Genomic DNA, 27,980 nt, shown 5'->3' with positions numbered 1-27,980 from the left:
TTTGAGGGAATGCTTTAACCATTTAATTGCTTTTTATGAGCCATTTTTACACAGAAACAAAGAGTGCAGACAATGTGATGCTAAGGGCCTCACAGTCTCACTGAACAACTTTTCTTTAAAGTAACAGAGGGAAGTGCTTACAACTGTGTGCACTTGTGTCCCTGTCAATAACTTCAGTTTTGGTGGTTCTTTATGTACTTAATTTACAGTGCAGTGATTACATACAGGCAGTCTGTGTGTGTCAAAGCCGTTTGTAGCCTGCACAGCCTTTGCACGTGCACGTGTATAGATAAACTTGTAGTTTAAAGCCCTGGCCTAGTGTCTGTGGACTGATGAAGAGATTCACTTTGATTGTCTTGGAGAGGGAGCAACAGTTTAAGGAAGTCAAACTTCAGTTTAACGTTTTAGTGATTGTTTATTCTTCCTTGTTTAAGTGTATGTATTTTCATAAATATATGTATATCTTTTATGTTTTGTTTTTAAGAGCTCTAGTATTGCAGGAAGTGTAAAGATGGAAAACATTTCCAACCTTGGCGATTAGTTCTGCTCAGAGGTCAGGGTGGGATATGTGAGCAAGAAAGAACTTTCTGTTTACAAAGGTGACAGTTGCTGGGGTCAGACTGTCTACACAGTAGAGAAAGGGTGCTTTGAGTGAGCACAGATAGCCAATTGAAAAGCAGTGTGGTGGCTCAGCAGTTGGCCACCATATAGGACCTGTAAGTTTATTTCACTGAGCTATTTTGTTCAAATCCTAAGGCAAGAGGCTAGAGCAGGGTATGTCTACATATCACTTCATTCGTGTGGATTCAGTGCAGTACTCAGTGTGCAGCAAATTCAAGTTTTGGTTTTTGGAACTTTCTTGACTTTTTAAAACATTTTCAGTCCATGATTGGTTGAATCCAAGGATGCAGAACCCGTAGATACAGAGGGTTGACTGTAACTGTCTTATTTTACACTCATTAGGGAAAGCAATTTTTAAAATATTGCTAATTTTATTTAGGGTTTTTAACTGTGAACTGTAGAGAAAAGCCAAGCAAAATGACACCTTTTATTGGCTAACTAAAAAGATTACAATATGCAAGCTTTCGAGGCAACTCAGGCCCCTTCTTCAGGCAAGATGTAAATGCCCAATGCTACTTTCTATGTCTTTTATTAAGGTTATAAACCTGGCCTGCCTTAAACTCCCAGGCCTACCCATTCCCTAGTTTGAACAACCACTCGACTAACCTATTCATAAACCTCCCTAATATTTTGGTGCCCTTACAGTTCAAATGTAACCCATCACAGTAGAACAGATCCCATGTGTTCTAGAGAGAACCTTGGGTTTTCCCCAAACTCTTAAGATTGAGTTTCTCCGACTACAGGAAAACGGTCTTTCTTCAAAATGAACAGAAAAGACAAAGTGAAGCTGTGTTTACATGCTACTGTGAAGATGTGGATGAGGTTCACAGAGAAAAATTTCATGTGAATGGCCTTTCTTGAGGTAGCTCCCAGTGGGACAATTTGTATATATCTTTTGTCACTGGAATTAACCAGGTTGTTATATATTCCTGACATCATAAAAATAATAAATTGAGATAGCCACAAATAATGTTTTTTGTTGTTGTATTGTATTATTAGTGATGCATTATACATTTAATGTGTGCAGTTTGCTTTCTATTTTCACAAACTAAATATAATTGATATTATCAATTATTTTTTTACATAAACTGAACAGCAATTTAAGGGAGACCTCCTCACATTTGTCTCAAACTGCCAACCGTAGCTTCACATTAACACAACAAAGTAGAGTGACGAGATGACACAAGTTGGAGGCCTGGCAATTGATCATAAAACTATTGGGCCATTAGGGGTTAGCCTTTGGTGTACAGTTGGCCCATTTCATAAAGCAGGCCTTCACTGCCTAATTATTGTAGATCTTTAAGTCACATAGACCAATGAGGTACTAGGATTCTGGGGGCAATAGTGGAAGTTCTGGCATGCTGCCTCTGTAGCCAAAGAAGAAACCCTCCCTAGACCCTAGAAATAACCTTGACATTAAGTTTAAGTCACCAATAATTTGTTTTTCCCTCTAAAAAGGACAGAGAGAGACCACCGGAAAGCACTGAAAACCATAGATTTTCAGCACATCCCAAGAAGTCTCCGTCAGCTATACATACAGACACCATGGCTTTATCCTTTCAATTTTCAGATTGCTTTACACTATTTTTACACTGTACTATACAGACTTTATATATACCCTTCGTTTAACTTGTGAAGCTAAAAAATGCAGCGTAACTCTGTGCATGAGGCTCCACCAGTCATAAGGTTTAAATCATCCTTTAAAGTACACCTTTCTATCTAGAATTTTAGTAAAATTATACAGTATCTCCTGTATTGATACTGATTCTACTGTGTTTTCTTGCAGTATTGTTTATTGATATCAGTTGATTTTTCTGTATGCTATTTTGAATTGGGGAAGTTTGCTTATAGCTAAGCATGCCCTCCAATGATCTTGTAATCCAACTTGTTGCTAACTTTTACTTCCAGTTACATTATTCGTGGATTTTTAAAGCATTGGAGTCTAAATCACTCAAGTGGTTTCAGTATACATATTAATCCATATTACTAACCGAGAATGGTAAACCGGAAGGCACGGACGCAGGTACACGGCGATGGGACCAGGAGACATAGTGCACAGGCGCCTACAGCGCGCGTCTCATAAACCGCAAGCGAAGTCTGATCCACCGCGAACGAAGGAGTCACGGCCCAAAAACGAAAGAGCTCAACTAACATGAATAAGAAATGAAGCAACAACGCGCCCATAGCTAACGACTAACGACACAGCCACACAAAAAAGAGGATTCTGCGCTGCACCCCAGAGTCAAACGGAAGAGGTCCACAAAGATAGTACGGAAGGCGCAGGCGCCTACAATGCGCTTCTGAACTAAACTTCCACACTACACAGCATGGTCCACGCGCTTCAAACACACCGCAAGCATAAACACAACATAGTACAGAAACCCCACAGATCCAGACTCCACAACATATGTGAATCACATTACAGTAATACAATATTAAGCACTTTACACATGGACAACTGTATGTAGCCCTCTCAAGAGAGTACAGAACCCTACACGTCCACACTATACAGCATAGTCAAACCCAACATAGTACAGAAGGTGCAGGCGCCTACAACGCGCTTGTAAAGCACCGCAAGCAAAAACCCGAGATAGTACAGAAGCCCCAAAGATCCGGACTCCACAGCATATGTGAATCACATTACAGTAATACAATACTATAAGTACTCACAGAAAACACAAACAGAAAAGGCTTCGGCGTCCCGCCCCACAGTCAAACCAGAGAATGTACGGAGTCCCCAAACGTCCACAAAACACAGCATAGTCAAACCTGAGATAGTACGGAGGGCGCATGCGCCTATACACCGCAAGCGAAGGAGCCATGGCTCAGAAACGAAAGAGCTCAACTAACGGAAATAAGTAATCCATATTACTAACCGAGAATGCTAAACCGGATGATGGACGCAGGCACATCCGGCAATGGGCCGTAGCTGCAAAAAGACGTACTGCGCAGGCGCAAAAAGAGTCCGCGAGAGTCGGCTGAGGAGCCGAGAAAGGCGGACAAAAGAGGGTGAGAGAGGCGGATGAGGGGCCGCAAGAGGCGGACAAGACCACAGAAAAAAGGAGTGAGCACAGGAAAAATGGAGAAATGAGGAAACGCAGGCAAAGCACGAAACACATTGCACACGAGACTAGACCCAAAAAAAAAAAAAAAAGAGGCTCGCGCACAACAGCAAGGCACCCCCCCCCCCCCCCCCACAGGCACCGGATGGGACACACACCAAGAGGGGGATTCAACAAGCCCATGGAACACAAAAAAAAGAACACAAAACCACCCCACAGACCCTACAAGCAAGGGACGGGACACACACAAACAGGAGGATTCAACAAGACACAGGAACACAAAAAGAAAGAAGACGCTCGCGCGACAACAATCCTCAACCCTCCCCCCCCCCCCCCCCCCCCCACACACACACACACACATCCATAAGAAGTGACACCCAAAGCCACATATTCTAAAGTGAACATCAACACCTTCACACTAGACAGCATAGGTGTCAGCATTGGTGGATCTCCTTACAATAAAGCACTATTAACCGTTCAACTGCAGAAAAGGAAATATTAACAGTGACTGCGATCCTCCTTATTACTTATCCATATTTCACATGCTGAGAAAGAAACAAGTCATGAATACACGGTCACGGGTACAAAACGAAAAGGAAAGGATAACAGGAACAAACACACGAACACGAAAGAAACAACAAAATACACGGCTATGCAGCATAGGTGGATCTCATTACAATAAGGCACTATTAACTGTTCAACCGCAGAAAAGGCTCCATATTAACAGTGAGTGCAATACTCCTTATTACTTATCCATATTTCTATAAGAAAAAATGACTCGACTCCAAAAATGCAAAGCTCAACTAAAGCTTCTAACTAACGATGTACCTAAAAGTAAAAACTTTATGAACTGCATTACATCCTACAATAGTTCATTTAATATGCACAAATCTACATCCTAAATCCACATGACGCAAACTATCAATCAAAGTGCTGCATCGCAAGAGGCACAGATTCAAAACGAAACACCTCCCGTCTCAGACATACGTTAATGGCAACGAAGGCTACAACGGGCTTCTCACACAGCACAGGCAAATCGATTACAGGAAAATTCATTCGGATTAATGAATGTCATTTGCAATCGTTGTCATTCAGTTCACTTCCCTGAAGAAACAACTGGCAATACAAGTTTTACATTTACACGTTGTTGTCAAAAGGGTCAAATTAGACTGCCTTCTTTACATTCATATACTGAATATCTACAGAAGCTTATAACTGACGATGTACCTGAAAGTGAAATCTTTATCAACTACATTAGATCCTACAAATCGGAATCCACTATGAATATTAACGGTGGCACTGCACGTGACATCCGTCTTGAAAAAATGTTGTTTATTGATGAATGTTCAATGGCATGAACAAACGTTTATGAATAATAATATTCGATTTGGAGGAAAGGTACTTTTATGAGGAGGAGATTTTAGACAGTGATTAGCTATTCTTCCAGATGCCATGCACTCAGCTATTGTTCAGTGCACCTTAAAATACGCAGACAATTGGCATTGCTTTCAAAAGATACAGTTAGTAAAAAAGATACGATGTCCAGAACCAGATCATAACAATTGCTTATTACAACTGAGAGATGGTACACTCACCAATACAGATGGACTTCAGCCATATATTATTACAATTCCTCAAGCCTTTATCTGCGACGACTTAGTTACAGAGAGATTTGGAACAGCAATCTCATTACACAAAATGCCCCTTTTAACACGACGCACAATATTATGTCCAAAAAATATTAATGTGGAAAACATAAATACCCAAGTCATTCCATTACTTCCTGGAAAGACACAACTCTTTCTAAGCTCTGACAAACTTGACTCTGATCACAACAATAACCATCTTAAATGACCTTACAAGTTCTGAGCTGGAATTACCTTTTACACTTAAACGGCGTGTACAAAGAAATTTTCAAATAAACCTTTACACTGTGCCACACACTTTATTGTTTGCTTTCTATTTGCATCATCTACACCGTCACACTATTCTATATCTCATTCATACATCACGCTCTTTGTCATTCCCAACACCAGGGGTTGGCGAGCGAAGCGAGCAGGGGGCGGAGCCCCCTAGTTTTAACAGAAATAAGTAATTTTAACAGTACGTGCGATTATCCAGCCGGATTACCACAACACAGTCTTAACCGACTTTATGTGGCCTTCTCAAGAAGGCGCCTACAACGCGCTTCTGAACTAAACGTCCACACTACACAGCATGGTCCGGGTAATGAAAATAAACAAACTCTCCATATTAAACGTACGGCATCCTCACACGTCCAAACCATATAGCATATGTGAATCACATTACAGTGATGCATAATTAACAGTACAATTACAACAGTAAAATGCTCCGTATTAACAGTAAGTGCAATTATCCATATTACTAACGGTAGAAAACGGATAACTAATGCAGTTATGGTCACGGCTCCGGCTCCAAAACGACAACACGCCTCTCAAACAGCAGAGGCAATAGATAAACGGCAAAGAAAGGAACAACAAACAGCCGCTAAACAATTCCGCCAATTAGCTGACAACCCATTCTGTAATGCGTCCACTATTAATGAACATTCATTAGGATTAATGAATATCATTTGCTGTCATTGTCATTCACTTAACTTCCCTGAAGAAACAACTGGCAATACAACTAATGAGTTTACACGTTGTTATCAAAGGGGTCAGGTTAGACTGCCTCCTTTAGATGAATATCCTGAATATCTACGGATGTTTCTAACTAATAATGTACCCGAAAGTAAAAACTTTATGGACTGCATTAGATCCTACAATAGTTCATTTGCTTTTGCATCTACCGGGGTAAATATCAGGCCACCAGCTGGCAATGGCCCATACTGCTTTCGCGTATGTGGACAAATATTACATCGGATTGGAACAGTGCACCCTGAGCCAAATCACGAACGCAAATATGCACAGAACTACGTGTTAGATCCAGATGACGCAATCTATCAACAATTTTACTACAAATGTTGTGTATAAAGAAATATTCCAACAGATCTTTCTAATGTGCTATGCTATGGGTTCTTTACTTCCTTTGTTCGTCATCTACACCTTTACACTCCAATATATCTCATACATTCATCAATGTATTTCGGGTTACCCAACACCGGGGGTTGGTGAGCGAAGCGAGCAGGGGGCAGAGCCCCCTTGTTTGAAATAATTTGTAAATTGTCTGGTGGCTTTTGAAAGTTTGTCATACATTTAGTAAACGTCTAGGCAAAATATAAACAGCAGAGAAGGAAATACAGCAACCACTCTGTAACATTAGTCAAATGAGTTAGATTTTGAATTCTCACTGTAGCAGATCTGGTCCAGTAAGCCATGCATGCTGTTGGAATGTGCTCTTGGAACAGCTGCTAGGAAGACTAATTCCTAATGAAACCACTCTGCAAGAGGAATAGGTAATTATTCAAATACATCTTTTGACATAATGTGATATGTCTGTTGAGCAATTGTGTCTTTTTATTACAATTACAGTATTATTTTTTGTTCCTTTCGGGGATAAACTATATGTGCAGATATAAAGACTAACACTCTAAACATTTTATCATAGGCTTCACTGTTCTGATTAATCTACATGCCTCTTACTCAGGAGCACATGCTGCTTTACCACAAGGAATAACTTTCTCTGTTTACTTAACCAGGTGCTCTCCTGTTACCTTTGTTCTAAAATTATTTACACCATGAGATAACATTCAAATTCTAACTGACACTGTAACACACTTTAGTTAACTTCATTGGTAGCTGTGAATTTTAAGGAAAAATAAAGTTTTTCTTAAGATTTCAGTGCCATGACATCAAGTGTCTATTGAGATACTCCATTAGCTGTTTAATAATTTGCTAAACAGATCTGATTTAATTTACCTACCTGAAATAAGCAAGTGATTTAACACAAAATGGAATAGGTCATGGAATTTACAAGTGGATTCCTAAACATAAGTTTATAATGTGATAGATGCTCACGTATGACTTTTTTATGTTTTTAATATATAAACAGAAAAGTATGTTAACATTGCCCAGTGATTTTTATAATTAATTATCCATGTAGTTTTCTTCCATTTGAGATTTGGGTAAATGCCATAGGATATGGTATACTGATGCAATTAATCAACACCTGAAGGATTTATTACATTGAAGAAGAAAAAGAAAAAAAATAACACATAACTATGTATCTGATCTGGGGTAGTTTCTGTTTTCACCTTTTCCAACTGGGAGAACATCTGGCTTCATGCAGTCTCACAGTCTGACCATACTGTTACGGAAATTGATTGATTACTGAATGAGACAGATCCACAGTAATCAGTTTTGACAGAATGTGACCAATAGAGGGATTAGGGCTGATGACTGAATGTCATTTAATTGCATAAAATAAAATAAACAATTGTAAAAGAAGCCATTAAGGACCGGAGACTTACACACTTCTATAGGCTGTTGGTATAACTCAAGAGAAATACCAGCTAACATTTCAGTTGTATTTAGAGCTGCTGCAATATTAAAAAATAATAACCAAGTCAGGATTGTTGTTTTAAATAAACTCCTTACTTAATTAGACAGCTTGTTTCCCTCTATTGCACACATATGTTAAATTCAAAATGGTTTAAAAGTATCTTGTGAAACTGTGCTATACAGTTTATAAGATGATTTATTCAACCTCTAGTTTCAACCAAGTTCCATGCATAAAATTGAATTAAGCACAGTATTCTGACATTCTGTTTATCAAACTATAGTATATTATGAGTATAAAACTTATAAAGTGATTATTTTGTTAAAGTTCCTAGTATTGAAATTCTAGTTTGATTCCATACTGGGTTTTATTCTGTGTGATCCTTCTCCCAGACACCCAAATATTGCACATTCAGGTTTGAAGTTCAAACCAAACACATATTGACTACAGCTGAATTTCTAGAGATGCACTTATAAAAGCACGGCTTTAAGAAGTAATCTGGCTAGATTTCATTAAAAATATGTTATTACCCATTGTTTCTAATTTATATAGTAGTAGGCTAAAATGTTTTCCTCTTGCATCCAGAATATATATATATATATATATATATATATATATATATATATATATATATATATATATATATATACTGTATGTGTTGGGTTTATTTGTGAATCTAAATTAGTGTGTTGTGAGCAAAGCTAGTTCATAGGTCCCTGCTCTTGTGACCTGATAGTTTAGATAGATGGATAAATAGACTTTTCAAGAAGCAAGGTATACACCAGCGAAATATTTTACATAATTTACATGACTTGGGAATAGATCATAATTAACAAAAATTCAATGATAAAACCCTTCAGTCTTTGTAACCCATAGGATCAGGACCTAATTTCTAAGGTAGTTATTTTTAAAACAGGGCCATAGTAACATTTGGCGAAAATCGATTTTTTTTTAACACCTCAGCTGAGCCCAGGGTAAAGAGGACAAACAAAAAATGTTACTAAGTTTTAGTAGCCTGTAGGCAAGAAGAAAAGAAAAGGTTTGTGGACTCCTGCATTAGGCAAGAGTGTGGCTGTGTTCATTGAGTCCTTCAATAAGACCGATTTCTTTCAGTTTTCTTTACTAGTTGAGGCCTCGGTCCTTGACTTTGTAGCTAGAGAACGAAAAGACAACCAGGTTAGGAATGGTGTGATAACAAAATCCTTACTCCTGTATCCTCTTTAAATTGGACCCCAATGGTCAGTGTTATGCTTAAATGACTTGATATGAAGTTAGACATCCAAAGGCTGGATAGCTGAAGAACATGTAATGGGACAGCAGTCAGATGTAGAACTATTGTGACTAAATTAGAATGTAGCAGGTTGTGTAACTGCCCCTTTTTCTCATCTTCAAATATTGTTTACAAAGGTTGCCCATTTGACAATATAGGGCCATGTAATCGCTTTCATCCCAGTCTTTTTCCTTCTTAAATTGTGACAAATTCTTAATATTCAGTTCTAACCTTGTTTTTTTTTTTTATAATTTCTCTGTAGCTGTTCACATTTCAAAAGATTCTTATCCCATCCATCCATCTTCTAAACCCACTTATTCCAGAGTAGGGTTGTGGGGTAGCTACAGACAATCCCAGCAAGCAACACACACACACATACTCACACACACACTAGTGCTAATTTAGCATCGCCAGTTCACCAAATCTATATGTATTTGGACTGCAGAAGGAAACCGAAACACCCAGAAGCAACTCCCATAGACTCAGGGATAATACCCATATTCCATGTAGGAAGCACCTGGGCCTTATTCTTAAGCTGATGTGTCCTGTACAACCTAAAATATTTAAATAATGCAATTTGGCTGTATATTGCTGTAAATACAATATGGAAATATATTCAAAATCAGATGCATGTTTGCATATCCTTTTAAAGCATAAATCTCAGTGACATACAGATTATTGACTGTATTTGTTGGCAGTCCATAGACACACCAGTTACACTCTTGCACATATCCCTAAATGGCAGTGCCAGACATTGTGGCTATGAGCTTTGGTGCTGCTTCACCTGAAGTAAAAAGACAGGGAAAGAGAAGAAGAGTCTGAAGTGGTGTCCTCAGATTAAGAACAAGGGGGACAGTCAACGTAAGTTTAAACATAATAGGTTCTCCATAAGCTACTTCTTTGTTACATACTTTTGCATCTACCAACTTTGAAAGGGTCCCCCATCCCCAAGGTACAAAATCATTTACATTTGCATGCACATCTGCTTATTTTGAATGGTTTTACCCAGTCCCACCACCTTCGTTGCTCTGCAAAATGTTCTATATTTACATTCGCATCTGCAGACTTTAAACAGGGTCCCCAAATAATTTAAGAGACTTTTAAAACATACTACTGGCAGTTTTTTTTTCTTACACTTCAAGCTTTAGAGAAAACAACACCAAAAGTAAAATGTAAATGTCATTGTTGTTTGTAATAAGTTAAAGGAAAATGCAATGTGTTAAGAACTTTATTGTAACGGCAAAAATAAAGAAAAAATACAAAGCTTGAACATACAACTGATTTAAAACACAGAAAGAAATACTTGAGTTATTGATGTAAACAAGTAAAAATCATACCATCTATTAACGATAGTAATATATACTCAAATTTGACATTATTCCTAATATCCTGTTTGAGTTCAAAAGAATACATCAACAAAAGCCAAGGTCAGTCAGGAAAAGCAGGAATTGATCTACAATAGAAATTTACTCCTGTGCAATTATATATAGCATGCTCAAAAGTAAGCAGTTCCAATGACCTAATATTATCATTATTTATTAATTGACTGACATTAGCCAAGGTGATATACAACATTTAAGATACCATCGGTTGCATTTCTTTTGTTTTTTCAATTGGAGCACAGGCAGGTGAAATGACTCGCTCATGATCACACAAAGCAAGTAGCAGGATTTGAAGCCATAACTTCAATGCTTGAAGTACTGAGTCCAGATCCCAAACTATGACACTACACTGCCTGACAATAATTTTCATCTTTGGCAAAAACAATGTATATTGTATACATAAAAGTCTTTAGTCAGATAGTAGTACTGATACATCCAGTTAGCTGATTGGACTATAACCGAGACTCATTGTCTTATGAAATTTCCTGGGCAGTGCTGGTAACACAGCTACTATATTAATATATCAAAACTACTGACACTGTTGGAATAGCACTTTTATTGAGTAGAAGATATGCAGTTTCTCTTGTAGATGTAAAAGCTAGAGCTTTTTTATTCATGACATTTTACAACTAAGCACATTTATTTTCTTTATAATATGCTTGTATTCAAGATGCTGCTATCTGTAATAATGGTTGTCCATGTATTAATTTGTGGGGGGCAATAAGGGTCCTTGCCTGTTTTTGCCAGTACACCATTCTCTGGGGAATCTTAGGTGAGTTTGTCATTTTGACATGATCAGTAACTGGTTACAGTTATTCAGCAAATGGTGGTGTTTTAATTTGTTAATTAGCATTAACTATGCCAATTAATCATGTAAATTAGTGAAATCTTCAAAATATCAATGCAAAACTATTATAATGGCAGGTAAACGCCAATAAGCATACACAAACATCAATCAAATAAAATCTCACAAAAGAATTCAATTTAAAGTGTGCCTGTCTCTAGTTTAGTGATTCAGTTGTTGCCATTTAGTAGCTAAACATTGCCCATGGTAGTTCCATATTCCAGGGTTTTATGGGTTTCCAGATGCACACAAGTCCCTGACAAGCAAGTGAAATGATAGTGAGTTAGTAAGACCTGGTAGTTACAATAGCCTTGAAAAAGATGTGACAGTGTATCATTTGAACAGCCACCCTAGCAGCTTTAACAGGAGTTTGCTATGTTAAAATAATGAACCTTTAGTGTCACTTGAAATTCAGACATGATGGAGTATCCCTCAGATTTTCTGAGAGATCATTCTGACGTTTGAAGCCCTGTAGCCAAATGCTGTGCAGCAGTTAATAATATTATTTATCCCTAGAATTATCAGGCATCACATATGGGCATGAAATCAAAAATAACTTGTTTATTTACATTTCTAATATTTATTCTTAATCTTTTATTTATTTTCTTTCTATACTCTTACCTTTAGTAATGCAAATTCTTACTATTCACCAGAAGTCTGAAATTAGAGTTGGACCTGCTTTGTCACTTCACATCATCCCCATTGCTTTCTTGGACAGTTTCCTGGATAGTGTTAGAACACCCAGAAAAGGGCAGTGTTGCTAAATGTCCTAACTCCAATCAGTATTGATTATAAGCATTAACTGTGTGTCCTTTTTGTTTTTTCAACAATTTGTACCATGCTGCTGAACTGTATATTTGCTGTTTTAGCTTTTTAGTAGAATTAGTATAATGGTTGATGGTTTTGTATTTTAGGTCCTGTGTAGTGTTCAGTTATGTTGTGAAAGTGTTTGTTTTAAGGCTCACTTTGTGATACCCCCTGTAAATTGAACAGACAGTATGTTTGATTAAGCACTTGAATAGATTACACTAGGAAGAACTGATTTTACTTCTTACAGAGAGCTGATAATGCTGTATTTTGCAGCTATCCAAAGGAAAGTTATTATTATATAAGCAAAATGTAATTATTATGCATAAATCACTTGCATTGTCTGACACTTGCAATTTACGTTGTATCATATATATCTCTTGCAGAGTGAAGTCTTCCATTATCTTTCTAATCCAATCCATGGAGCGTCTAGGATAGAAATTCAGACAATTTTTTAATTATCGTTTTATGGCATACGCTTACATAAACTCCTGGAGGAATCTTCTATTACAAAATTGCTGTCCTTGCCACCTGCTGTTTTGACCTTCATTTGTTTTGTGCTTTTAATTTTGTGAAATACTGCAGCATCTGTCTTTGTTAGGTATTGGTTGGATTTGTTTTTATTTGGCCCTGTCTTGATTACTTAGAGATGACTCTTTTAGATAGTTAGAGAGAGAGAGATAGACAGAACTTAATTTGTCCCCAGGGGCAAATTTGGCTTTTTACAGAAAATCATTAAAAAAGGATATATATATATATATACATACAGACACACGCACACACACACAAACACACATACCAGAATAACTAAAGAACAACAAAATCAAAAAGAAAGAAAAACTTCTGACTTGGCAGTCACATTCCCACTGAGACATTATTTATTGGCTGAAAGTACTTAGTGTTAATGTTCATAATGGCACTCTGTTTTGCCAGGGCAAGGTGGGGGCACTGGAAGGGAAAGCTGAGGGAAATTTTCAGAATAGCCATATTGTTTATTATGAACAAATTAACTGTTACACATTAAACATTTCTAGATTTTAGAGGATATTCTTAAATATCAGCAAGGATACCTGTGAAACAAGTTTTTTTTAACTCCTTTATAAGCAGATGCCATGAGCTATCATGTCTCTTTATAACTGCATATTTACAAAGTATGTACAGCCAGATGGAAAAGCCTTCTCAATTACACTTGAATTAGAATAGTTATTGTATCACCTTTGTTAAAACATTCCTCAAGATATTTTTCACTAGGCGGTAATATTGACCATTTTGTTGTAACTGTTAATATTCATTTAAGAATTAAATATTTGATAAAATTTTAATTAAAAGGCAATATTTTTCCTTTTCCATTCTTTTTGTAATGATGCATAATTATTATAACTCTGTATTGAGTGCATACTTACAGGAATTAAGAGAAGTTTTATACACATACTTGGCTAAAACCTTTTTATTTCCTGACAATAAGATGTCTCAGGAATATATATAGTATATATGCATTGGTCAAATATTAATCAGGACTTTTAAGAAGTTTTTGAAATTTGTTCTAGCTCAGCATATGTATAATTCCACCACACAGTGCTGGGATAATTTTGTCCAATTTTCTGGGCCTTGGAACTGTGAAGCACTGACCAGTGTGCCACCATACCTCCTCTTAATAATGTTGGTATTTGGTGCAAGTTGAAGGACTTGCTATAGTTCCTATTTATTTTTACTGCTAATATCTTGTAAGTCTTGATAAGGCTTCTCCGTCTGTTCATAGACTTAATAAATTAGTCCTAAATTAGAACAACTGCTCCAGTGTCAGTCATCTGACTTGTCAAGTCTAGACAGATGAAAAATGTTGCAGACATAATACTCTCCAGTTTACTAACTCTAGATCAGGTTCCTTAGTTCACCCTAGCTACATACTTAATCACTACCAGTATGATATTCTGATAAATTCTCATTTGATTCTAGATCCTCTCCTTCCTTCTCTCTCCTTTCTCCTGGAATTCTTTTCAAAAAAGAGTATTACTATTTTATTTCAACCACTGCAGTTTTGAATATTCAGATAATATGGTTCACATTCTAACTTATCATGTAACCAAAAGATCAAATTGCTCAACTTACCTGATCTCCAAATAAAAAAGGTGTTCTGTATTGCATAATCTTGGCATTTTATGTGTTTTAATTGCATATTTCTTCAACGGGATACTGTATAAAATAGAGAGCTAGTGAAAATGTGGTCATCTGCTGAAACTTATATTTACAGACTAGCACATAATTACACTTAGCAGAATTTTTTTCAATGAATGAGAAACACATTGAAATTGATAACTGCACTGGCCCCTATCATTTAAGTCCATTTGACTGTCTCTTTGCTTGTCTAAAGGCTGTTTATAGTGCTGTTTCTGCTAATTTTACCTATTTCTACTACAACTAAAGTTAATGAAGGTTCTCAAAAGTAGACCAATGTAAAACAGTGAGGCAGTGTAACCAAAAGGAAGTTAGTTTTGTCCAGTGTTGCCCAATTATTATAAAAAAGAATGTTTCTTAGTTTATGATTCACCTACCTTGACTCCTTATGCTGTAATAGATTAAATATGTTTACCTGTGGAAAATGAATATATTTTGTTTTATTATTAATGTAAACCAGAAATTATATGATTAGCAATGTATTGCAATTGTTTGATTAAGCTTTTTTGATAGATATGTAGCCGCATGGAAGCATCAAGGCCAAGCAAGTCATGGCACGCAACTGTGGGAAGTTGAGAACTGCTTAACAGGTGGTCCAGTACATCTGCTGACCAACCTGGAATGATAAGTTAAAAACAGACAACATTCAAGGAGAGAAATGCAACTTGGAACTTAACTGGTCCACTTGACAGACTTGACTTGACAGATATCATAGGTATCATACCTTCTAAATCAAGATAAGGCATTTGAAGTTTAGCAGGATGGTGGAATACTTATTGCCAGTCAGAGAATATCATGTGGATGCAGCACTGTTGTGTTCTTACAAGATTCCAGTGGGCTGTGTGAAGTAAAAGCCTCAAGACCTTATAGATCCACTTGCTGATCTCAGGCCATGCTGAAAATAACATCATGAGATGATTCAAATTGCCTTAAGACAGAATTCTGTTGAATCAAGGGTCAGCAAGTAACACAGGGTAAAGGCTGCACAGGCGGAGGCTTCAGGATTACTAGATGGGGTCTGGGTCAGGTTCGGGGTTACTTCAGTGTATTTATAAGGGGGGGAGATGGATAAAACCAATGAAGAACCAGAATTTAGTTAATCTTACTCCTTCTGGATGCAGAGGAGAGCCATGTTCGTCCTCATTTGTCTGATAAACCAATAAAATAATTAAAATCAAATGAAGTTTTATTTGTCACATACAAATACATGCAGTAAAACATGTAGTAAGTTTCTTAGTTGCTAAACTCCAACAACTGTGGATTTAAGAAAAATACTAGCTGTGCTACCCAGCTAAGATGGGTTGGAATCTAAGTAATCAACGTGGACCTCAGTGTTACTGATTGCATTGCACCATTGTCTCTGTTATATGCCATTTGGTATGGGATTTGTAAAAGTTTATTCATTATATTCATTATGAAATGTTTGTGCTATGCCATTTACTAGAATGACAAATGCAATGTATTTCATTACAAAAAATGTGCTGTGCCATCTGTTGGAATGACACAGACATAGCAACTGGATGAACACACAGACACTTATCCTTTTATTAAGATGGATAAAAGGACAATAACAATAATCCATTAGATAGTGATTCAGTGTGAAGCAAATGATTTCAGACAGAATTCATCGGCAAAGTGCATGCTACTGAGCCCTCATGTAGCCTATTTCTGCTAGTGGTGAACACTAAGATAATATAGACGTGTTTTTTAACAGGCCACTGGGAAGCTGTGTCTTTTTCATATCAATGGGATGTGGACATTTTTTTGAACACTGACAAATTACTTAAAATGCCTGAGCTAAAATTGTTTGAGAATATAAACAGCAACAATAATAATTTTAATTTTATAAGCTCATTTCGTCTTCAGTCATTTTCTGGCTAAAGATGACTGTCATTGTTACAGTTTTCTATCTCTCATCACAAAATCTTTCAAGCCCCATTGTAAAAAAGCATCCTCTTAGCAAAATGCTTCTGTTACTCAGCAGTGTAATGTTCTTTTTCCAGATGGTGTGTACTGGTTTTTTAGTTAAATTCCTGGTTACCAATTTTTATCAAACTAAGCTAAATATTTTTCAAATGATTTTTTTAGCAATGCTTTTCATTTTTCCATTCAAATGCATGGAAAATTCAAATTCCTTCACAATTGCATTAAGTCGCTTCAGATTTTCATTTCAGTATAGTTATCAAGTACTGCCTGTTCTATTTATTGTCACAGTTGTAACTTACTGTATTTTTTACATTCCTGACTTTGGCCCAAATTGTACTTTTCAGTAACCATATTGAGACCAAAAAAAGATGTAAAATAGTTGTTTAATTGTATTGGTATTTTTACTGCTGTTTTCGTAGAATGGAGTCATTTTCATGTATTACATTAAGTGGAAAGTATGGAAAGTAAATTATCAGTAACATTTAGAATTTTGATTTTTACGTGTGTGTTGGAGTAGGTTTAAGAATCCATTTGCTGCCCCTAAGAATTTTAAATTTATCACATCAGTTATCCTTGTATGCTTAAACAACTCTGCTTCTTTTATTGTATACCTTTATACCTCTAACACATTCAGTACTACAGTAAAAGTAACAGAAATGTCACACTGATTATATACTGTAAGAGTCTTAATAAATGTCATAAAAATTTGTGACAATCATAAAGGAAACTTTATCTGAGTCTTATAGCAAAGCATACCTTATTTTTGATGTGGACAAGTGGTTAGGAATATTGTAACAGTGACCTGCTGATATGATGCTAATGCAACACAGCACAAAATAAATACCTTTCAAAATATGTTGCTAATATTTGCTGATTTCTAAACCTGCTTTTTCCATTTTGAAATGCCTTGTTATGTATGGTGGATGTAAATGATTTCAATATGCAAAAAAACATAAAGCCATTTGCCTTATATGTAGAGACTTATAATTATTATGTTATTAATATAAGTATAGCAGTGCTTCAGATTTGGGAGCCTCTTATAAAATGTATATGTTTTTATGGGCCTGTTCTTGCGAATATCATTATGATGATGATGTTAATGTTCTCCTAGCTGTACCCAGATTTTACTCCTCTGCTACCCCAGGAAGCCATATGCCAGGGTTCTAACATGTAGTCTCCCTCCATGAATCAAACCTAAATAGCTAGTGGTAACAACACAGATTTAATCCTGGTCTTTGAAAAGTTGTCATGCAAAATATTTGAATGACTTTTAAATATGACATTAAAATATGTACTTGCTTTATGGTTTTGGAAAAGGATTTCAGTCCTGTCTAGTATTATAGAGCCAGAGCTATATGTGCATTCTTGGTGTTATTTTGAGCATGGCAAGTTCTCACTTTGGGTTTAACCAACAACACAGTGTCAAAGGTTTGACCTGTCAGAGGCAACCATTCTTTCTTGTTGTTTGTTTCTCTATTTGAGGACATAGTACTCTCCACAAAAAATGGATGTCTATCTCTAGAAATGGTAGGGTGAGACTATAGTGAAGTAGAATGTGTGCCTTGAGGTTTTTTTTTTTTTTTTCGTGAGCCAGAGCTGGAAGGATTGTGAGCCTGATGAGCAGACTTTATTAAGATTAGCATTGGTGTGGTAACAATGTTAATCTAGGAATAGCGAAACAAGAGGCACATTTACGGACCAAACACTTATGTTATCCTTATTAACATAAAAAAACTGATTAAAACTCTAATAGTGAGAGAATGTATAATTATGATTTCTCTGCAGGATTGCTGAGTGGAGAGAGGAGTAGAGCCATTCATTACCCCTGTCGAGGGGGACCAGTTGGGGATGTCCAGTGGATGCAGTAACTTGAGATATGTCAGGCCTTGCCCATTAGACATGCAATTAAAATCTTATCACTAAACTAGGAATACCTAGGGAATCTTCCAGAAATAGCTAGAATCTGTTATTATTATTACCCAGGTATTCCCTATTAAGTTTAAATCATCCTCATGCTAGTAACCCGTGTAAGTGTACATGTATTTAGGTGCGTAAATGTGCTCTACAATGGACTAGTTTCTTGTCACAAGGAAATTATTGCTTTGTGCCCAGTGTAGCCAGAATGGAGTGCAGCTATTTCCTTGTAATGCTGAGCTGAGTAACCAAGTTTGAGTATTGTAATAGAACTATACTAGATATTAGTACATTTGGCATTTCCTGGGTATAACAGCAGAAAAAAAATCCAAAAAACCTACTATGGCATCACTTTTAGGGTTAAGTCTCAAGACAGACCCTGCAGTGAAAGGGAAAAAAAGTAAAAAATATCAACATTATTTTTTCCATATTTTAGCAATTTTGAACGAGTGATCCTTCAAGAAAAATGTGTGGCTGGTTTATTTAATGCTGCTAATGCATACAATTATTTATCCAGTCATCTTTCTAACCTTGACTTTATTTTGTCATGGTAAGCTAAAACCTACACCAACAGTACAGGGCACAAAGCACACTTAGGACATACTGATATACTCTACTGCATAAGCCGTATAATATGATTTAATGATTTAAACACACCTTTACATTGAATTGAACAACATGAAAGCTCACATTGATGATGTCAGCTTTAAGAAACCATTTGGCAAACAACGGACTTTGAACTTGGCAGGTGCATTATTTAAAAGTATCCTTGCACTTTAGTTCTTTAGAGTGGAAGATTATGACTAGGTAATTATATTCCATCTGGTATAGGTTTCAGTTTCCCATATCCCTTATGAGTGCTACAGTATAAATAGGATATGATTAGGGAATTTAAGAGTGTGTGGTTCATAATTCACATTCTCAAAGAGTTATGTATATAGCAAGTACTTTTTTTTTCCTTTGAGAACCAGTTTGGGGACATCTAGAAAAAATGTTTAGAACTTAAAATATAGCATTCATTTGGGACAAATGGTTTCTTAAACAATATTTTGTTTGTTTGCTTTTTATGGATGGTAGCATTTGAAATAAAGCCACTTCACTTTTGGTAAATGTTCTTGTAACTTTTCAGCTGTGTTTTTAAGGCTGTATGTAATTTGGAAGAGATATGTGTTACTTAAAATATTTCAAGACCCTCAAAATGTACTCATTAACTGAGTTTTGAAAACCCTGCAGATGTGCCAGATATACTTTTACTTTCAGTGTGTCATTTTTCATCTTGGCATGCTCATGATCTATGTGGTGATCTGTGAATCCTCTGTTACACTTTAACATACTCTGTTCATTTTTTTTACTATGGGTCATTAAGTACATTTTTCTCCATGCTTTAAAAGCAATTGATGACACTTTCTTTTATCCCTTATCTTATTAACCTTAAGTACATCTTATATAAAATATTAAAGTGAGCTACAGAATCCAACTTAATAGCAAGTTTTGAAATAATATAAGTAACATTTTGTGTCATTTTTACATATAAATGTGTATTACACTTTCTGTCTGGCTTTGCTTTATCTTATTAGAGAGACAGACCTAGTATGACAAAAAGAACAGTACATTCATAGAAACTATGTTCATGTGGTTTTAAAACTTTTCAAAGGGCTTAAATTAGTAACCACTATGACAGAGGTTAATGAAACCTTTGAACGTATCCCTCACTCAATTATTTTATATACAGTAGTACTTTTGCAAGCACCTTTACAAGCCTTGGTGCAACGCAAGAAAACAAAGCAGACTATAACATAATTCGTAGTCAAAGTACAGTGCTAAACAAGAGATTCATATCCTGAAAACAAGTTGGTACACAGTGAGCACAGCCTGTGTCTGAGGATGTCAGTTGAGAGTAAGAGTTAATAGCAAAGTGTTAATATTGTGCAGAAGTACAAAACAGTTTGTACAGTATAAAGTAATAGTTAGATATTTCTTACCAGTTGTCTTACTTTATTTACCTTGATCACTTATTTTACATATTAACAAACTCAGTTTATTTTCAACTTTATTGCATACTCAAGGAAGGCAAAGCCTAATACAAACATTAATGGGAACAGGGCAGTGTTTATCTTTGGGTACATAGTAACATGTATAATCACTTGAGACAGATTAGAGGCTAATAGAAGAAAACCTGAGTCCCTGAAGAAACTTGAGTGAAGAGGGATCATGCATGTGAAATCCCCACAGAAGGGACTAAAGTTTAGAATAAAAAAGAAATTACATTTTTGCAGTGGTCCCCATCTTCTAAACTCCAGCGGTATGTGATTTCCTAATTACTAGTAGTCCTTATTGGATTTAGGTGTTCAGTAATATGCTGTCCCAGTGAATGAAAAGAAGTCCGAAGTTAAGACTAGGTGCCCAAGTCTTTTAGCAGCATTGCTGTTTTATGAAGTTAATTTTGGCATGTTTTGTGTACTGTAATCTGTGCATATTTGAATAGTATTTACAAAATATATTTTTGTAAAGAATGGAAAAGTCCCATTGTGGTTATGGACATAAAAGTAGCAGAAGGTTGTTGTCAGTTGCTTTTCTGAAAGCTGCCTGCTGATATTTTTAGCCATGCGGCAGTTTTGACTCATTTCCTGAAGTGTTCATTTTACAAGTGGGTTAGGTGTGAGTTCGCTCTAAATGAAGGGGAAAGGAAGCCTTGTATTTTCTGAAGCAGGGCTTTGTACTTTAAGCTACAGAGTTTCTGTTATTCTATATTTAATTATGCATTTTTTAAAGTAGTACTTTTACAAAAGTATCACAGTAGCAACCCCATACTTTTAAGTAACAATAAACTTTTACATCACGTCAGTGAAACGAGACATTGTGAGTGACTAAATTGTAAGCACCGACTTATAAAATGACTTGTCTCTACAGAGGAGCACAGTAAATAGTACACACTTACTTTAGCACACATTGCGATTACAGTATCTTTAAAATCTTTAAACTAGTCCTGCTGTTAATGTACTTTTACAAATTAAATCTGCTTCATTCATTACCGTGTTATATACACCTTCATGACTTAGTACATATGTGAGATAAATGCTAGAGATCTATGGGTTAAAAGTGTTTAAGAGATAGCCAATAAAAAGAAGCACAGCATGAAATAATGAAGACTAAAATTGTATGGACACTCCATCACCCTCCCTTTTTTGAGTCCTACTCTGTTTACCAAAGCACCACCTATTTTTTTTTTCTTTTTTCTTCTTTTATATTATATGTGATGATATCCCAGTGACACCTATGAAGCAAAATAATTTAGGATCATCTTCCTAACATGATATCTTTTTGTCCAGTGTCCCCCAGTTGATGTGCTTATGGGTCACTCATTACACATACATGAGGGGTCAGCTGCCAAAATTTAATCAGTCAACACATATTAAAATATATGTTCCATATGTCTGCATATTGACCTCTTCTTGATTTTTGTGAATTTTTAAGACTTATGCAAACTTAGCGATTTTTTTTTTTTTAATTTCTGTTCAATTGGACTGCCACCCGTTAATGGGCTGCTGTTGCCCACAGTGGAGTGAGCATCTTAACAAGGCACCTTGCAAAGCAAATGGGAAATGCAGCACTTGACAATAGATGGGTTTTCTGCTGACCATTGTGGGTTTTCCTTAAAATATGTCTTTTTCATTGTTTTGAGCTTTACATACCTCAGTCAAATTGGTGCACTGGATAAATTTGGTATTCTTTAGTTGAATGAAGTGGCACATCGTTAAAAGCTTAAGCCTGCCTTGCACCCACTGTTTCACATGGCTCTGTATTGAATAAGGAAATTAAGACAATCATGTAATGAATCAAAAGCCCCTGATAAGTGGGCATTTTTACTTTGCTGTCATTGAATAAGAATTAAGAAGTACTTACATTTATCTGGAATATGAATTAACATTTAATTAACCTTTATACCTTGTGCCACTTTCTGCTGTCATGTTGTTTCTTTTATATTGCTGTTTTATGCAGTTCTTCCTGTAAAGGATGCTATATAAAGTAATTATGAATTTATTATTAGTAAAAAGTATAATTTGAAACTAAGCATGTGACAACAGTGGAATGATTTTTGAAGTCCATTTAAAAAGCTTGTAAATGTATTGTTTTAAAATACATTGTCTTAGCTGACTGAAAGAAAAAAATCTGTCAGAGACACACATTGTTTAAAATAGGTTAATTAGATTGTTCTTTGCAGCAATGGAACATTATGTGGTAATTCATACATCCCACTCCTGTAGACAGCTACACCAGACTCCTGCAGTTATATAGTACATTTAAGAGTATTGGGCATATCAGCTTTCCTGTGTAATTTCCTTTAAATGTCTCTATATGAAATCTATGCACATGGAAAACCTTATCTTCTTCAATTATAGTTGCTTTTCTAAAATAACTATTTACTTCTTAAATTTTACTGTATCTGTTTTTTAGTAAAGAACTTGAGAATCAAAATGTATTTCAAATTGATGGAACAAAAGTTGTATGTCAATTAAATGGAAAATCTTACATTAAATCATTGGCAGTATACTCCTACAAATAATGTTTTTTGTCGCCTTGTACTTCAATTGGACGTTTGCGTGAATTTCTTTTAATCCACAATCCAAAGTCCTGACTTGCTGTTAATACTAATTAAACCTGGTTGAAGTGACTCTGGGAGTATGGATGAGCCCTCTAATTAGCTTTCATCTTGTGAAATGATCGCTTCTGTAATGTGGCTATTGATCCCATGACAAGTCTCTCCTTCCCCGTGACACTGACCTCAAAAGTGAGAGAGAATTTATTATGTATATATGGTGTGCCTGCTCTAATATTCTTTCATTGCATTTGATAAAATGTATCATGCATTATTTAATGTTTATAAATAACTTATAATGTCAATTTATTTTATTTTAAATCTGTAGTAAAAGCTACATATTTCTCTGAACAATGTAATATCTATGTTCATCCATTCATTCATTTCTGCTCCCAGGTAGCCTAGTTCTATCTTAATAGCATTGGATATAATGTGGTTACCAGCCCTGGTTGGAATACCAATTCATTACAGAGCACACCAATGCATACACAAACACATGGCATATTAAGATTGCAAATTAACATGACTGTCTTCAGGGTGAAAACTGAAATACCCTGAGAAAAAGTCAAAGACACAGATAAAATATTGGAACTAATTATGCATAGACTGTACCAGAATATGGAGTTCGAGCCCAGGATTTTGAAGCACTGCCGCACTATGCCACTCATAGACTGTTGTTGCAAATACTCATCTTAAGAGACTGCCCAAACACTTGCATAACTTACAAGGAACCATGCATTAACCTAATCCAAGTTTTTGACAGAAATACGTGTTTAATGTGATGATTACTCACAATGAAAGTAAAAAATATACCCTTCCTAATGCAGGCATTGTTAGTTAAACTCTTAAAATGTAACTTTCAATCTATGTAAGAGTGTTTGTTTGATTGTGATCCTGTGAGATTCCTATCTGTATTTGTAATTAAACAATAACTCCCACTGGGTAATCAGCATATTGCATAAATGTGAGTAATGCAAAATAAAATTTGTAGCTCATCACTTGTTTATTTTTTATGTCCGCATATGCTGTCATGTTTTAACAGTACATGATTAAGAGGAATCAAATGGAATGTGTGCTCATTTGAAGTAATGGATTGCTTTACTGAGTAAAGAATTATTATACTTTCAAATATGAGGATTACAACTCTTACGAATTACATGTTTACAAAATATATAATAGGATCTAATTATAATCAATGAGAAGTCACTGTCAGTTAACTCCTGTTACTGTGTCACAACAGAACTAAATCCTTTGTAATGTGCCAATGAGATTGAACTGCTTTGACAGCATTTAAAAATTATATCAAAGCCAAAGTAAACTTTTAGATGAAATTTCCATTGAAAACATCTTAAGAGAAATTGAAATGTTACTGCTGTGTTCCTTATACTCGTCTCAGAATTCTCAACCTACTCTTCTGGAAATAGCCTGCTGCTTATGGTATCATTATTATAATTACAGTTTAATAGTGTTAGCCTGCCATCCTGTTTTCTATTTTACATTTGTTTATGGAATTCTTCAACCTGATACCATTTTCTTTTTTTTCATATTTATGCAAGATTTGCACCACGAGGCAAGTGAATAGCTTTTTCTTTTTGGTCTCTGTGCAGTACTATATAGCTAGTCAACACCATGGATATGTTTGCAAATGATTTTAAGCATTGTGGTGTAATGCAGAATTAGTTATTGCTGATGTCTCATAGCTCTGGGGTTCTGGGTTTGACTCCTAGCCCAGTTAGTGTCTCACTGAAGTTTGCCCATTCTCTCTGAGCCTAGGTATCCTGGTTTTCCTCCCACGACAGAAAGATTAGGTTAATTAGTTTATGATTCTAAATAGGCAAGATATAAGGAAATGTGAGTGGGCCCTTGTACAGGGCTGGTTATTGCCAGAACAAACTCCCACTCCTATTATCCAAAAATGAAATAAGTGGACCTGAAAATAGGTGAATGGATGTTTATAAAACATTGTAGTCACCAGAATAATTGCTTTGGGAAGAAGTAGAATTATCAGTACAGGAACTTGTCTTTTCTGAAATTGCTTCTTTCAAAGGATTTGGGACATTTTTATGATGTCTGTCCTATGAGCTGAAAAAAAAGGCCAGTAAGCATTCAGGAGAGTTTTCTTCTTCAGTTAATAGTTATCAGTTTGAAATTGCATAGTTGTTGTGGGGCAAATATTTTGGACAGAGCTTTCACCTGAATAACGGATGGGTGAATCATTAATATTTAAGTGGGCAGTTGTATTATAAACTGTCTATCAATGTACATACAGTAAGAATATGTGTGAATGTTCATGTACTTTATTTTTAGTATAATCTATCAAGGAACACTGGGGTAGTAGTGTGCCTTTGACTGGGACCTATAGACACTAAGCTTTACAATATAACTTTCATAATGTAGCATTATCAGACCACATTAATTAAATTCAGGGTAAAGGGGAGCCATATATTTTTCAGTCACAATACAGTGCAAGGCATGAAGCAGCCCTAGACAGAATTCCAATCCATAGCATAGTTTACTTTCTCTCTCACACACACACACAAAATTACACTCAGACCAACACAGGTCTCTTGAGGATGTAGGAGGAAACCCAGAAGAGAACCAACACAAACATAGGGAGAATGTGCCATCTGTGTGAGCACTAAATACTGTTCCACCATGCCCCATACCACAACTTTTTCTGTAAAGTAAAATATTGGGATCAGGCAATAGTAAGACATTAATTCAGAAGAATAAAAACATAAGCTTTTAATATTAAAAAATATCAACATATTGAACAGCTTAACAGCTGAGCATTTCTGTTTTTCAATGTCAGTCTCGTAATTTCATATATACTGTATATAATACTTCTCCTTCAGTAGCAGAAAATATGAATAGAAAGCTTCTTTTGTCATGTAGACAAGCTTCATTTTTAGTTAAGACAATGATGAAAGCTTTTGCTAATTTCTGTTTCAAAGTTATTCGATTTTAGTATTTAAAAATAAATCTATGTTGTGTCATCTTGAACAGTGTAGTGTTTTAAGTAGCTGAGGGAATTTGAGCTTTTCATGTATGTGAAAAACAGTGCCTAGGGCCAAAGAAATCTAATTTTCTCAGAGATTTCTCCATGCACAACCTGGAAGTTTCTGTGATCAATTTTTGGCTAATATATTGCTTTTCTGTTTTTCCTTCAGGGCCGCTGCTCACGAGAAAACTGCAAATATCTGCACCCTCCCCCTCACTTAAAAACCCAATTGGAAATAAATGGACGCAATAACCTAATTCAGCAGAAAAACATGGCAATGCTGGCACAACAGATGCAATTGGCCAATGCCATGATACCTGGTACTCAATTACAACCTGTGGTAAGCATTCATGAAATAAACAGAATACAAATACCAATTTGCAGATAATGTGCCAAACCAAAAAAGCTGATCACATTGGTAACTCTTTATAGGTTTATAGAGTCATCATTGTCATGTGTACAGAGTATCAAATCAATAAGGAAAATATACTGTACATATACCAATATATTGACTACATGGTTATTTTAACCAATACTCTTTATGAAATGTGTACAGTGGATCTTAAAATAGAAGGATTTTCATTCTTAAGGTTGAAAAAATATTGTTGTTTTTTTTGAAAATGGTAAAAAAAAAGTTAAAAATCCTTTGGGATACACGAAAATTTAGGCAGTTCAAGTCAGAGGAGCTCATTTGAGACATACAGACCCACCAAATATTGAACAATATGTCTCAAATCAAGTGGAAAATTGTGTTGCAACTAGCACAAAATGCAACTTTCTGAGCAGGTGTAGTCCAAATAATATTTATTCTTAGTTATAAAAGAATCAAAAGAATGTTTAACAATGTAGGGATTGAGAAATCATTGAAGTGATGAGACATGAAGTAAGAACAGTGTACTGTATATCAGAATTGAGAGTGTCTCTGTCAATGCACAAGTACACAAAACTCTCTGATATTATTTAGTGTTCAAGTAGCAGCTTCTTGAAAGTAAAATGGATCAGGACTTTGTAATGGATTAAAAGATAAGTTCAGTATTAATTTGAATAAAATACCTAGCCTGCTCTTCCCTTTTATAATGTAAGTGAATGGTACCAAAAAAAGTTTTAAAACTTACAGAATGTCCATTTTTTAAGCAGAAAAGGGTTCAATTCAGGAAAATGTGTCTTCTGTGTTCCAGAGATATGCTTATGATAAGCCCCACGCCCTAGATTTGTCAAAGTATATTCTATTTTGTATCCTGCCATTGCTATTGCAATTCTGTTACTTCAGCGATTATATTCTGCCATGGCTAGTAAAAACATCCTTAAATCAGATGATTATTTTTTCGTAAATGTCTCCTACTTTTCACATATTACACTTAGTGTTGTTATTTTGCATAGTGCCATTTGCAGTGTGGTAGTGAAAAGCATACATAAAAGTTTTATTACACTTTATACATCTCTCATTTAAAAAAAAAAATCTTAGTAGGGAGAAAAATTTTGGGAGGAAGACTAGGGAGATGGAAACGTGATCTTCTCGGAAGACAATTTGACGTCTCGCGAGAGACACTTTAACATCACGCGAGACAAGGCAGTGAGACAACATTTAAAACAAGGTCACGGACATCTAACCACGCAATTGTTAGAATGCTTTTGGCAGACAGACATCATGTGCTCCCAGCTCTTAAAATAGCAACAAGCAGAATACGCAGCTTGCCAGCAGATGATCCGACCGCTTCTTCTTAGTGTGCGTTCATCCATGTCCCCTCACCACCCCCCTTCCCTTCACAACGCGATCGGTTTTAGACGTGAAATGGCAAAAGGACAGCTGCAGCACAGGCTTTTAAATGATCGACGCACAGCACAACAAACAGAACACGCAGCTCGCTAGCAGCAGCAAGACAACATGACCCGACGGCATCTCCTGCCACCCCCCCCCAATCC

The 27,980-nt window shown here is 35.9% G+C and overlaps 1 protein-coding gene across 20 annotated transcripts in view; it reads left to right on the top strand.

Moving 5' to 3' along the window:
• The window catches only part of mbnl1 (muscleblind-like splicing regulator 1), a 167,547-nt gene that overhangs the window by 99,887 nt on the left and 39,680 nt on the right, over positions 1-27,980 (top strand). For all 20 annotated transcript variants that reach the window (XM_051923978.1, XM_051923972.1, XM_051923969.1 and 17 more), the window contains one exon: positions 26,227-26,397. In XM_051923978.1, the coding sequence (XP_051779938.1) occupies positions 26,329-26,397 (69 nt within the window). In that variant the 5' untranslated portion in view covers positions 26,227-26,328. The remainder of the gene's footprint in view (positions 1-26,226; positions 26,398-27,980) is intronic.

This window comes from Erpetoichthys calabaricus, chromosome 2 (assembly GCF_900747795.2).
Source record: "Erpetoichthys calabaricus chromosome 2, fErpCal1.3, whole genome shotgun sequence".
NCBI lineage: Eukaryota > Metazoa > Chordata > Cladistia > Polypteriformes > Polypteridae > Erpetoichthys > Erpetoichthys calabaricus.
This window is presented reverse-complemented; position numbering and strand designations above follow the sequence as displayed.